The 15,046-nt window shown below is 41.7% G+C and overlaps 1 protein-coding gene across 3 annotated transcripts in view; it reads right to left on the minus strand.

Moving 5' to 3' along the window:
• LOC125237657 (anti-sigma-I factor RsgI2-like) overlaps positions 1-15,046 on the minus strand; it is a 51,810-nt gene that overhangs the window by 19,721 nt on the left and 17,043 nt on the right. For 2 of the 3 annotated variants that reach the window (XM_048144787.1, XM_048144786.1), the window contains exons 8-12: positions 14,696-14,840; positions 14,371-14,483; positions 3,602-3,761; positions 1,423-1,539; positions 158-303 (exon numbers count right to left, since the gene is read on the minus strand). In XM_048144787.1, the coding sequence (XP_048000744.1) occupies positions 158-303; positions 1,423-1,539; positions 3,602-3,761; positions 14,371-14,483; positions 14,696-14,840 (681 nt within the window). Of the gene's footprint in view, positions 1-157; positions 304-1,422; positions 1,540-3,601; positions 3,762-6,782; positions 6,939-7,751; positions 7,883-8,913; positions 9,097-12,367; positions 12,515-12,946; positions 13,176-14,370; positions 14,484-14,695; positions 14,841-15,046 lie in introns of those variants that run through there. The other variant, XM_048144788.1, reaches the window with a different exon arrangement.

The raw sequence follows: 15,046 nt of genomic DNA on the forward strand, positions 1-15,046 counted from the left end.
CTAAGAGGAAAGTAGCCTATTCTCAAGGGCGTCGATACCTGATTGGGTTAGGCGAATTGCAGATGGTGCCAGGCATATTGATATAGAAATTGTGCCCTTGGCGACGCCCATGGACGTCTCTTCAAGTTTCCTCTGACAGAGTGGATAGTAGTAATACCTTTCTAGTTGATCCAGCTGTTTGACGTTTTCCCCGAACTGCTCCCAGAAGACGGCGTCGTTTTGTGGGAGAAGCATCTTGCGGAGGTCGAGCCGCTTTGTTCCGTGCCGCCGCAGCGCCGCGAATAGTCCTCCCCAGTCGCTTACCTATGCGGCAAAACGTATAATTTTAAAACAAATATTACATAAAGATTAATAGTGAGGTATGTTTAAGTGACAAACTATTATTTCAGTAGAAATACATATGAGAGAGTAAGATGACAATAGGCTACTAGACTCGTATCGAATTTAGCACATCAATTAATTGTTTTCTGTAGTATTTGACTTAAGAAATCAATATTTATAGCTTGCGGGGATTAAAAGTGCGTGATGACTGCGTATTTTTAATTAAAGATGTGTGTATGTTTTTTTTAAATTATGAACTCCGAAAACGGTGTTGGCCATTGGAGTGACGTCACATAATTCAAATCAACTATGGTAATTAGAGGTACTAATCTAATCTCCATAGAAGCAACCTGTATTGTATTAAAATTCATAGTCGTTGCTCGGCTGTGACAGTGGCAAATATTTTTTCTAAATAGACTGACGTCATGTCATAGATATTCTATAGATTAATATGGCTGATGTTGTTTTTGCATGATCACGTAAAAGTAAACTTTAAATTATTTTTTTTGCGGGTTGCGAGTAACTGTAAACATCGCTGTATCTCTTTTATTTACGAGGGGATGATTATCTTTTGTTCGTTTTTATAGCCGATAGCTCATAGTTTACTAACTCGCGGTGGGACCAGTGCCTAATATTTATCAATGCCATCCCAAAGTAAACACAGGGCTTTAAAATCTATAATATTAATGAATTGTCTGTCCTTTGGTAGGAAAGCGTCAAATTTAAGGCTGCTGCGCTAATCGAAGTTACCGCTTCCCGGCTTCATCGGACAGAAAAATTGCATATACGTCTTCGCCAGTAAATATGAAAGCCTCAGATGCCTTGAGTCTGAGTTCGACCGACATGTAATTGTCGGCCGAGGCGGAGCTGAGGTCAACAAACATGTGACTAGGTATTTTATCTACTAGCAGCTTTTGCCCGCGGCTTCGCTCGCGTTAGAAAGAGACAAAAAGTAGCCTATGTCACTCTCCATCCCTTTAACTATCTCTACCTAAAAAATCACGTCAATTCGTCGCTTCGTTTTGCCGTGAAAGATGGACAAACAAACAGACACACACACTTTCCCATTTATAATATTAGTATGGATGACAAAGCACTTACATGTGAGTTTTTCATCCTCACGTGCCTCCAGAGCTGCGGCGTGGCCGCTAGCTCCCGCCACAGACGACACACGCGCGCGCAGTGTGCCAAATCACGCATGCCTAGGTATTGGAATATCTGAAACAAGCACACTGTGATTAACCAAGGTAAAGGGAAGGTAAGATAGCTAGATAGATAGAATACTCTTTATTGGCACACCTCAGCAAAAGATACAGTGGAGACAAAACAAATGATTATAAATAGAGGCAGACAACAGGCGGTCTTATCGCTAAAGAGCGATCTCTACCAGACAACCTTTGGGTAGCGGAAATAACAAACATAATCAAAGATAAGATAGTAGTAGATAAGATAGTGGTAGTAGGTAGGTAAGATAGTGGTAGGACCAGTTATACCAAACTAGTTATTTGTAACCATCAATGTAGTTAACAGACCGATCACCGTCATTCAGCAGAAAACTATGAAATAAAAATAAATACTATAGGACATGCTTACACAGATTGATTTGAGCCCCACGGTAAGCTCAACAAGGCTTGTGGCACACCTCGGACACTGGCGATCAAATATATGAGTCACACAGTCTAAGCTCGTGTAGGTGAACGCGTACTATGCTTGTATGAGTGACATATGACAGGTGGACTGTTCGCGTTTTTGACAGGCGGTAATTGTGAGGTAACCGAGAGGGGGTGGGCGGCACTTTCAGCGGGGAGCGGGAGTGGCCATATTGTACGATAGTACTCTTTATTATACTGTGGTTATGGGTACCCAGACAACGATAATATATAATATGTATACAAATACTTATATACATAGAAAATGACTCGGGAACAAATATCTGTGCTCATCACACAAATAAATGCCCTTACCGAAATTTGAATTAAACTTATTTTTTTAGTAAAAGATAGATTTGAAGGGAACAAATCAAATCTATCTCGTCGTGCCTGGGTCTCCCGCCGTGAGTCTGTGTCTCCACTGGACTCCGCACGGTGTCACATATCTACCTATACAGCCACGTTGTAGTTGTGCTCCTTGGCCTTCTGATAGAACGATGTGAAGTGATCTATCTCGTCGTGCCTGGGTCTCCCGCCGTGAGTCTGTGTCTCCACTGGACTCCGCACGGTGTCACATATCTACCTGTACAGCCACGTTGTAGTTGTGCTCCTTGGCCTTCTGATAGAACGATGTGAAGTGATCTATCTCGTCGTGCCTGGGTCTCCCGCCGTGACAGTGGCGTGCCTAGGGTTTCAAAGTGAGGCAAGCCGAAAGGTACGTTTTGGCAATATCTAACTACTTAATCTTCAATTTTCGAACTCACAGCCCTACAAAATGTTCTATACGCGCCGCACTTTTCTGAGAAATACACAAGCCGGGCGTTAGTTTTCGCGCGGAAATAATGTCTCGTTTTTGGGCAAAATTTAACTACTTTACCTTGCCTTCGTCGAGTAATATGTGTACCACGCATTTGTCACCGTCACAAGGAACAAATTCATCCATTGTCAATTGGATTTTTAAACGAATTAAACACTTAATAACAAGAAAACGAAGAAGAGCACATTCACTTAACGCAAATAAAACTTTCGACTAAATAATAATACACTTGAAGTTGTCAATCAAACGCGCGCTCAATCTTGTTCCTCACTTCATACCAAAAGCCCGGCTTAAATCGTGGAACAAATGTTCTATATATACCTACAAATAGTTATATAAGTTGCTAGGCAGAATGTAGGCTAAAAGCTAGGAAAAAAAGGATGCAAGAGCAAGCCCCATTGCAAGCCAACGAGTGCGAGCGAGCAAGATATAGCTGAACGTAGTGAACGTGCTCTTCCGCGCTGCACTAGCGCCACGGCAAAACATGGCAACATGCTGTGGTCTGTACCGTATGGTCGGTCGGCCGTGAGCTTCACTTATGGAGAACTTAATAATATCTAATATTAGCGCGCGATTTTAAAAATGTTAGGGCAAGCCCGGCTTTTGGGCTTATATGGCTGTACCGCCACTGCGCCGTGAGTCTGTGTCTCCACTGGACTCCGCACGGTGTCACATATCTACCTGTACAGCCACGTTGTAGTTGTGCTCCTTGGCCTTCTGATAGAACGATGTGAAGTGATCTATCTCGTCGTGCCTGGGTCTCCCGCCGTGAGTCTGTGTCTCCACTGGACTCCGCACGGTGTCACATATCTACCTGTACAGCCACGTTGTAGTTGTGCTCCTTGGCCCTCTGGTGGAACGTGGTGAAGTGGTCGACGTCGTCTTGGCGCGGGCGGCCGCGGCGGCGCGGCGAGTCGGCGGCGGGCGGCGGCGCGGCTCCGTTGGCCAGGCGGCCCCGCACTGGCTTCGTGTCGCTGGTGGAACGACACTTTTCTTACTTGATGACATAATTTCTGTACAAATAGCTATAGAAATCGTCCTCCATTCCATCCTTTAACCACCAAAGCGTGAGACGTGTCTGATACATACGCGCGTAGAATGAAAAAGTTTTTTTACTGTATTTTTATCGAATTGATATTGGCAAAAGTATGAAAACTGGTGAAGGAAATAGAAAACGATTTCTATTTTAGCTGTCGTACACAAAATCGAAAGACATTACATGTATCGAGGTCGACAATCCATGTGTGATTTCCCCAAATTATTATGCCATATCATGTTTCAGAGTGAACATACACAAAATACCACAACGAAAAATACTCGTGTCAATTATAACTATGTCAATTATCAAAATATGCTAGTTCTAACATGAAAACTACTATGGATTATTTACCTCTCATACCGGTATGATATAAATTATTGACATTCAAATGACACCTATAATATCTTGTACTGAACGTAAAATAATACCTTACCTTAATATCTTGAAAAAGGTCGCTATAACAAACAAAAACGGTAGTGGCTATAAATTTTATTAGTGTGATACATTTCCCCTACAGTACAAGTAAGAATATATACAAAAATAAATAAGTGACCTGTAAGAGAACAATTATAACATTTCAAAACTCCTGCAAAAGACAAACAAGCGTATAAGCATGATGAAACATCAGGCCGCCCCTATTGCACTATTTGTGAGTGCGATAGGGACGGCCTGATATTTTATCATTTATCGCGCGACCATACTTGCCTGCCACAGCATACATTTTGGATTTGTTCCTGAACAAACAATATTAATGTGCTAAGATACAATGTTTGGTTATATTTTTATACTAATGTATTAGGCCGATAGTCCACTATCATATATTTATCATAGAAATATGATCATAGGTATGTATGCCTCCCTTTTTCTCCACCGTGAAGAAAAAGGGCGGCATGTTGCCTATGATCATAACTATTTCTATGACAAACATGATAGTGGGCTACCGGCCTTAGATCAAACCAAAATCCCCTTAATTAAAGCCTTAATCAAAGTTACTTAAACTGAATAACACATTTTCAGTAAATACTAAATTACAGAAATTTTGTAAATTAAGAATTTCTGTACATAATATTATGGAAACTGTAGTTCGTAAAATATGCGTAATAATTGCAATTAAGCTTCGCATGGCTACTACTGTCTGGCTTTAGTTTCAACACTTTTAAAAACAATATCGACGAAAAAGAACATAATAAATATTTCCAAATTGTTTGAAAGAGATCAATTTAACAATGAAATAACCTCAAATATTACCCTAATTGTTAGAACAATAACTTATATCTGAATTATATTGGTTACCTATACACTAATTTGTATAAAATTTAAATAACTAACTTACAAATTTATAGATTACACTGAGATATGATAATGGTAAAGCTACAATAACATTCATATAATATTTAATATCCTATAAGAATTAAGTATGTTGTATGTGGATTTCTTAGGCCTGATTTAGACGGCGTGTGAACTCGCATGCGACTTTAGTTGCATTGCGGACTATTGAGGTTACATGCAACTGTACACAGCCATCAAATACCGCAATGTAATAAAACTCGTATGCGAGTTCTCGTACCATCTAAATGGCCCCTTAGTGCACACGAAGTATATGGCCGTCTGTATGGACGGCCAGTACAGCCATATATATTAAGCTTAGTCATAAGGAAACTGTATTTTGTCTCTTTAATCGTAATGACCAACACGGGTAGCATGGTCGCGCGATAGACGATAAAATATCAGGCCGTCCCTATCGCACTATTAGTAAGTGCGATAGGGACGGCCAGATGTTTTATCATTTATCGCACGACCATACTTGCCTCCCAAATCGATGTTTACATCAAGAACATCAATGAAAATAGCCCGTTTTTCAGACTACAGTGAAATAGACGCTATAAACGTACCTTCAGTCCGCTATCGCTATGGCACTGGCCCTACCGCGAGCTAGTAAGCTATGAGCTATCGGCTATAAAACCGAACAAAAGATAAGCACTCCCGTGCAAATAAAACAGACACGGCGATATTGATAGTTCACCGCTGGGTGAGTAACTATAAACATCGCCGTGTCTCTTTTATTTACACGGGAGTGATTATCTTTTGTTCGTTTTTATAGCCCATAGCTCATAGTTTACTAGCTAGCGGTGGAACCAGTGCCTATAACTATAATCTTTCAAAGAGTTTGTAATGTTAGTAAAGTCAAGGCGACTTTTCTATTGTCAGTTAAGTTTTATATTCGCTCTTGGAGCATTCCATGAAATAGTCTACCAGTACCAGTCATATAAACGCGAATGTTCTGCAAATAGGCTAGTTTCCTATACTTAAAATATTTTAAGCCGTGCACGAAATAAAGCACCACATAATTAGAAGAAAACAAATGGACAGTAGATATTTTTAAACATAATTTCTATTTAATATGTCAAAGAGAAAGAAATAAAGTAAATGAATTGACCGTGACGTCACTTATCAGTATTTCATAGTAATGACATATCGTCACTACTTTTACAAAAACCTCGTATCTCACGCTGTTCCTCAAAGTTAAAACGCAGTAAGTCTATATGCATTCCATACATACTTACTACAATTTTATTTTCATTGACAGACGAAGATACAAGTTTTTTTAAAAGTAGTGACGATATAAGCAAATCGTTTTGACAGTTCATAAAAAGAAGCTGATTTGACTAGTAGGAAACTAGCCTATTATGTTTTAACCGCAAAAATCGCATCACACGAAATATATTGCGTACAGAACAGCCCATGGAATGCTCTTCAGCAGTCGATATTTTGGCGTTTACACCATTTTTTAACACTTTCACAACACGGTCCGCCTGATAGAAAGCGGTCACCGTAATCTATGGACGCCTGCAACTCAAGAAGTGTCACATGCGCGTTGCCAACCCATTAGAAACTTGTACACTCCGTTTGGTTGTGTTAAGTACACAGCAAAAAGGAGTGTACAAGTTCTAAGGAGGCACTTGAGAAAAAGCGTTCAAAATGGGTTCGTGCCCTGACATTATCTAGTTCATAAATTCTGCATTATATAATTATCTTAGTCGATCTTAGTGTTAATTGTGATTATACAGTTTGCAGCACGATGCTGCTCGTGTCACTGTCGTCGTCCTGTTATCTGAAACAAAAAATTATTTAGTTACTATACTCTGTCAAACAAGTCTGTCAGTAAATAAGAACAAAGAAAACTATAGGTATCCTTTTCTATAGCACCCTAAAGAAAAGGATGCATATAGTTTTCTTTGTTCTTATTTACTGACAGACTTGTTTGACAAAGTATAATAGCATCACGAAGAAGGGCTATCTGGATTTCTTAGAGATTTTTTTTTGTCGTGGCTTTTACTCCTTGCTAGTTGTGGATGTGGATTCTGCCAATGTCGACGTGAAGACTTTTGACTATTAGAAAGAGTGTTTAAGTTAATTTCAACCTGTAAAAGTTGAAATTCTGTAAGTTTTAAATACAAAGATCTTTTGGTTTCATCTTTGACAAGCATCAAATAATTCAAAGTTATATTATTAGGCTACTTTCGTGTCCCACTCTGGACAGGGCACAGGGGAGTTACCATGACGTACTAAAGACGTTCAGTTTAGGTTGAGAGAAAGGGACACAGCTATAGCAGTTACATAGCTCCGTACCTCTCTCTCAACCTAAACTGAACGGCTTTAGAACGTCATGGTAACCCCCCTGGACTCCGTTTGATATCTTTTAGTGTCCGAAAAATGGATTATATAGTATAGTTCATTATTTGTGTACTTAAACGTGTGTTCGGGTGTAAATTCCAAGAAAGTGCCTGGTTTAGGACACTAGGATAGAACTAAGGTAAAGCTCTTCTAAAGTTCTTGCAAATTTCGTAATAATTATGTATGTTCAATGGCGGTGTGTGTGTGTGTGTGTGTGTGTGTGTATGTGTGTGTGTGTGTGTGTGCTCACGGGGCAGGCTGCACTATAGCCCTGGGCACGACGATGAAGCGACGGCCGTTCAACACGGCCAGTGACTGCGGCAGCGAGCCACGCGCAGGTGACACCGCCCACACACGCGCGCCATCTGGCCCGCCTGCCATCTGTAACATTACATGAACGATATACGATTTGATCTGCAATATCTAATGACGGTCAACCAAATCTTGGGACTAAAAAATGGCGCGAAATTCAATAATTAAGTGTTATGGCTCCCTGATGATTCTGCCAACGCCACGGTTTAGGAAGGCACGCGTTTTATGAAGACAATTGGCAGACAATAAATCTTAGATTTTTCATATTTGCTACCTTTTTTTTGGTGCCATGATTTGGTTGACCGTCTATACGATTTACTCTAAATAAATAAATATTGGGGACACCTTACACAGATCAGCTTAGCCCTAAACTAAGCAAAGCTTGTACTATGGGTGCTAAGCGACGATATACATACTTAAATAGATAAATACATACTTATATACATAGAAAACATCCATGACTCAGGAACAAATATCTGTGCTCACCACACAAATAAATGCCCTTACCGGGATTCGAACCCGGGACCGCGGCTCAGCAGGCAGGGTCACTACCGACTGAGCCAGACCGGTCGTCAAATCTTATACTATTCACAATCCTAATCGACAACCGGGGTTGGATTATGCTATAGCTTTGGGCCGCGTGAAAATTAAAATGAAAATGAAATATTTATTTTTCAAGTAGGCATATTACAATGCGCATATGAACGTCAAATAAAGCTACGCCGGCTCTAACCCTACGCCTCAGCCTCGAGAAGATTTCAGTCCCCCCTCAGTCGGGAGGGGGGTATCCACTATGGGACCGGCAAGAAACTCGGCGGGCAACTTCTTTTCAAAACATTACATCTTATAATTAACATGCATTAAATAACAAGATACAATTTAACATGCAAAAGTATTCATCAAAGAATATGAACAGACTAGGTACTCCATGGAAATTAATTTCAATAAATTATAAATTAGTGAGCGAGTGAGTCGGGCGGGCGAGGGCTTTAGGTAGGTTTAGGACCGCGTCTACGGTGGACGCCTGTACACTCTCATGAAACATACCGTGCCCGAAAGAGACACGTTTAGCTAGCAAGCAGTACCGTGGTACAGCTTACCTTCATTCTGAGTGTGACTCGTTTGTCTGCCGGCGCGGCGGGGGCGGCGGGCCGGGGCCGGGGCACCAGCGCCGGCGTGGGGACGGCGGCGCGGCGCGGGCACGGCGCCACCAGCGACGTGAGCCCGGACTTGTGCGTCAGCGGTGGGGGCGATGATGAAGGCGAACTAGACTTGCGGCAGTTCTGAAAATAAATTCAAGATTAACATGACTTGTCAAAAAGTTTGTCTACAAATATATAATTAACTAGCTTTTACCCGCGGCTTCGCCCGCGTAATAAAAATATTCTTATTGAAACGTTTACAAAAAATAAGATTTTCATTTGGATCCGTAGGTTTCTTTGTAGGTACATCTGTCCGCGATTATTTCGATTAAGGTAAAGCGGGGCAATTCTCGACTGGGGGGGGGGGGGGGGGGGCATTGTAACTGATCTATTTGCTGTACGGTCAGCCAAGAAAGTGGTTTACCACTTTTCGACTCTATTGATTGAAAAGTGATAAACCACTTTTTTGGCTGACTGTACCTTACACATATTACTATTGTTTTAAATGAAATTCTTGCAATGCTTGTAGAATTGTTACACACAGCGAGTAGGTTGTAGATTTAGATTTAGATTTAGATTTATTTATTTCATAATATAAAATTACATTATAAATTATTCTACCTTAATCTATAATAATTTATATTATGATCGTCGAGTATGATTTTTAATGAAATATCAATTACAATTATAATTTGATACTAATTTTAAAAATATAACAATAATGATTTATAAGTAATCCACAGCTTAGGTAGTAGGTTGTACGAATATGTATGTATTTTACCTATATAAATATTTATACTGGGGAAACTTCATACAACCCACATAGCCAGTATCTCGACGCTATGGTCGGTAGGGTAAAAAGTACTTCCTTGCATTATCGCTTACAATTTTTTCCATTTTGCTTATACTTACTGCAAACGTAAACATATAAATGGTAAGCAAACAACGATCTTCTTACAGCACATTGAATGTAATAGTTATTACGGATGCAGGATACTCGCCAATGCCTACTTAATCCCTTCCCACTGAGCCGCCTACATTTTACACTGCCTAGATATCGATTGCCGACCGATTATTCCGACCCCAATCCCTATTCGTATCCCCGTCCCTATCTCTATCCTTGTCCTCGTCCCCGTCCCCATCCCGTCCCTGTCCCCGTCCCCGTCCCTCCCCTATCCCTATCCCCGTCCCCGTCCCCTATCCCTATCCCTATCCCTACCCTATCCCTATCCCTATCCCTATCTTTATCCCTATCCCTTCCCTATCCCCATTCCTTCCCTATCCCTATCCCTATCCCGTTTCTGTCCCTGTCCCTGACCCTGACCCTGTCCCTGTCCCTATCCCTATCCCTATCCCTATCCCTATCTTTATCCCTATCCCTTCCCTATCCCCATCCCTTCCCTATCCCTATGCCTATCCCTATCCCGTTCCTGTCCCTGTCCCTGTCGCTGACCCTGTCCCTGTCCCTGTACCTGTACCTGGTACCTGTCCCTGTACCTGTCCCTGTCCCTGTCCTTGCCCCTGTCAAATTATCATGCTAGGAGGTGAACTTTGAAAAATCCTTTCTTAGTGCTCCTCTAAGGAACTTCCATGTCAATTTGAAATCTCTTGAACCAGAAGTAAAGATAAAAACTAAACCTATACTTATGGCTATTTTGGATATTTTAACCCCATTGCACAACAACAGGGGAGAAAATTTCTTTTGCACCTCATTAGATTTTAAAATCGTTGTATTTATCGTGATCAGCGACCCGATAAACCATAAAAACGATACCCATATTGTATTTTTAACTTTACCCCCTTTGCACCCCTTTAGGGGTCAAATTTTCAAAAAAACCTGAAACATGTATTTAGTCATATGTCTTTAGGAATCCTCCTGTGAAGTTTCGAATAAAATAGTCAAACTAATCTTGTTTCCCCATACAAACTTTGAACCCCCCATTTCACCCTTTTAAAAGGAGAATTTTGAAAAATCCTTTCTTAGTGCTCCTCTACGCCATATAAGGAACCTATGTGCCAAATTTGAAATCTCTAGGACCAGCGGTTTCGGCTGTGTGTTGATATGTCAGTTAGTCAATCAGTCAGTTTCTTCTTTTATATATTTTTTGATATTTAAACCCCATTGCACTACAACAGGGGAGAAGGTATTTCACTTCCGCCTCGTTAGATTTTAAAAGCGTTGTATTTATCGTGATCAGCGACCCGATTAGTCATAAAAACGATACCCATATTGTTTTTTTGACTTTATCACCCCCTTTTCACCCTTTTAGGGGTTAAATTTTCAAAAAACCTGAAACACTTCTTTAGTCATATGTCTTAAGGAATCTTCCTGTGAAGTTCCGAATAAAATAGTCAAACTAATCTTGTTTCCCCATACAAACTTTGAATCCCCATTTGACTCCCTTAGGAGGCGAATTTTGAAAAATCCTTTCTTAGTGCTCCTCTACACTATATAAGGAACCTACGTGCTAAATTTGACATCTCTAGGTCCAGCAGTTTCGGCTGTGCGTTGATATGTCAGTCAGTCAGTCAATATCTTCTTTTATATATTTTTTTGATATTTAAACCCCATTGCACCACAACAGGGGAGAAGGTATTTCACTTCCGCCTCGTAGGATTTTAAAAAAGTTGTATTTATCATGATCAGCGACCCGATAAACCATAAAAACGATACCCATATTGATATTTTGACTTTATCACCCCCTTTTCACCCTTTTAGGGGTTACATTTTCAAAAAACCTGATACACGTATTCAGTCATATGTCTTAAGGAATCTTCCTGTGAAGTTTCGAATAAAATAGTCAAACTAATCTTGTTTCCCCATACAAACTTTGAACCCCCATTTGACCCCCTTAGGAGGTGAATTTTGGAAAATCCTTTCTTAGTGCTCCTCTACACTATATAAGGAACCTACGTGCCAAATTTGAAAGCTCTAGGACCAGCGGTTTCGGCTGTGCGTTGATATGTCAGTCAGTCAGTCAGTCAGCTTCTTCTTTTTATATATTTAGATAAGTAAAACAAATTGGATGGTTGTCTAGCCAAAATATTGTTAAAAAGCAGGCAAACCAGCAGATGGATTGCCTGATGGTAAACAATCATCACAAACATCATCATCATCACCATCTTTAGTCACTTTTCTTCAATTACGGAGATTTGCAGACTTTCAAGGCTTTTATACACGCTGATGTAAGCATAGTGAAGTTATACCTTGCAGACGACGCAAGCATTGCTTTCGGCTAGAAACCCCAAAATGCAAGCAGTACGCGCTGTGCACTCATGGAAGCGGTCTGTCGAGAATGAGCTACGACCGGCCGGGTTCAGCTGGAGGGTCGCTGAAGATAGGAAGGAGTGACGCGAACTCATGAAGGCCCTTTGCACCTCTGGGGTGCCTTAGGACTACACTACAACATACCTTGCAGAAGAAGGTGCCCTCCGGCCTGGGCGCCGTGAGCCCGGCGCAGGCGGGGTGGTAGAGGCACAGGCACAGCCCGCACGCCAGCGTCGGCACTCCGCGGCCGCACGTCATGGAGCATGGCTGCACCAACTGTCGGGGTGAGGTCTGGACAGAAATTGATGTCGTTTAAAAGGATCTTTTGCATTATAAGATGTTTCTGTCTTATGCTGCTGTAGAATTATAAGATTTCTAAATAATATTAAACCTTCAAAAATATAGACATAACAATACAATCAGACATTTTCAGCTCCGTAAGTTGAATTTAGCTTCATAATACACAAATCTGCAGCAATACGTAACAGTTTTAAATACATCGCCAGAAAATGCTGGAATAACCTACCGCCATCTTTTAAGCACTTTACGCCTTTTTATTTTCTCAAAAAAACATATTAGGGTGATTGCACTATTATGCAATGCAATGCTTAAATTGAGTAATAAAATAAGGCAATCTTAATGATGAAAAAAAAAAACAACACAGAGAAGAATAAATAACTAGGTTAGGTTTTATCAAGGCATTATATTAAAAAAATCGCTCACCAAGTCGTGCTGCTCGATCTTAGCATCAACCGGCGACACGGGCGGGCGGCTCTGCAGCGGCGGCGGCGGCGGCGCCGGCGCAACGGGCACCGGGACCGGCACGGGCACCGGGACCGGGACCGGCACGGGGACCGGGACCGGCACCGGGACCGACACGGCCGGCGCCGGGACCAACACCGGCGCAGGTACCGGGACGGCGGGGACGGCAGGGGCGATGGCCGGCGCCGTTCTGCCCGAGGTTACTACACTCGCGCGCATTCAGTACCCGCCGAGGAGGGCTCATTGCACAGTGTCAATCAACCCTCCGAACAATGCAATGGACGTGCGACCCATTAGATTTTTTTAAGACACAATGGAGCGAGGGACAGTATACTTATTTTCCGCGAGAGAGACTCCCCATCCCTTAAAAATGAATACAGAAAAAGACGGGTCTAACCGCGGGCGAGATACTGTCCGCTTACGTTCTAGGCTTAAAACTTTATTATAAATTATTAAATCAAATGGATCACATTTCTAGATATATCAAGTATTTCGAAATATCAATCATCCATATAGCGGATGAAGTATGGTTGGAAATGTATCAAACTGTTGAATATTTTTATATCAATAAATAATAATTATGGAAAAAATATTGGATTCAGTTGAAAAACTTGCAGACGTTCAGTACAAGATATTATAATGTTTAAATATAAAATATATAGCTAAGAAAATAATTGCAACTATGTATATTTATCGTTAACATAAACGAAACAAAGCTAATTCCTTTCCAAACATTCCACAACAATATGGAAAAGGATTTAAATTTGTTCCTGTATAGCAACGAAGAGGGCTACATTCAAATTACTTCAAATTTTTCTGTAAGACGAGCGCATTTGATTTCAAGAGGGTAGTCCAATAGACCATATTTCAAACCGATCGAGCAGCCTCGCAAGTATATTGAGAGCATTATTTACTACCATGTGGACAGCCAACCTATTTACGACGCGTGGTCATTTCATTTTTAAACAAAGAAACTAATTGAACATTGGCCTGCACAGACCGAGAGATGCATCACTCGGAAATATGTATTGTTTCCAAATAAAGTCCCACTTTCTCACTTTTAGATTATTTGTATAAAGATCTATGCAAACGTTGTCCTTAATTTAGGCACCGGTCTCATCAAAAGAGTAAGCGATGAACTATCGGCAATAGAAACAAACAAAAAGACTCCCGTGTAAATAAGAGACGCGACGATAGCGCGAACGAGTTATAATGTAATCGCTCGCTCTCTGTTTTGTTTACAAAGGAGCGACTATATTTTGTTCCGTTCTATCGCCGATAGGTCATCGCTTACTCGCTTCGGAAGCAGTGGCTCAAGCGAGAAAGTGTGATATTTGACATGTGTAGGTGTAGCCTTCTCCGTATAGTCTGTACGTGGTAGATACCTGTTCTTCTTGCCGGCTTGCGTGTTGTTGTTGTCGGCGGCGGGAGTGGCAGCAGGCTTCTTGGCCGGCGGCGCGGCCGGCGTGCGGCTGAGACGGGGCTGCATGGACTTCACCTGTACAAAATGACATAGCTTCAGAACTTCTGTTTGTGATCTGTCTCCTCAGTACATTTTGTATGGGAAGGGCGTAAGACGCGCCTAAAGCGACGCGTCGCTTGAGGCGCGCGCCGCATCGCTTGGTCCTTCCTATCGCTGACGTCCGTTCCGCGTCTTAGGACATGCGCCTGTGTCTGGATAGTCCCTAAAATACGATGAGAATAGATTACCTTGATCTTGGCGGGCGGCGATTTAGGAGTGACGGGCTCGGGGCTGGCGCCCTTGGGCGGCTTGGGCTTCGGCGTGCGCTTGCCCTCCGCCGGGGGCGCCGTCTGAGCCACGGGGGACTCCACCTTGCGCATCAGTTTCGCGTCACTGTCGGAAAACAATAGTTATTTGTTTTACAAGGGGGCAAAGTAGTTGTTTAACCGCACGTGCCAATATTGATATCCGAGCAAGCGAAAGATTCCAATATTGAACCGCGAGCGTAGCGAGTGGTTCAAAAAGTGGAATCTTGAGCGTTGCGAGGGTTTCAAGGCACGAAGGTTAACAAACTTTGCCGCCGAGTGAAACACAAAACT

The sequence above is a fragment of the Leguminivora glycinivorella genome, chromosome 22 (assembly GCF_023078275.1).
Source record: "Leguminivora glycinivorella isolate SPB_JAAS2020 chromosome 22, LegGlyc_1.1, whole genome shotgun sequence".
NCBI lineage: Eukaryota > Metazoa > Arthropoda > Insecta > Lepidoptera > Tortricidae > Leguminivora > Leguminivora glycinivorella.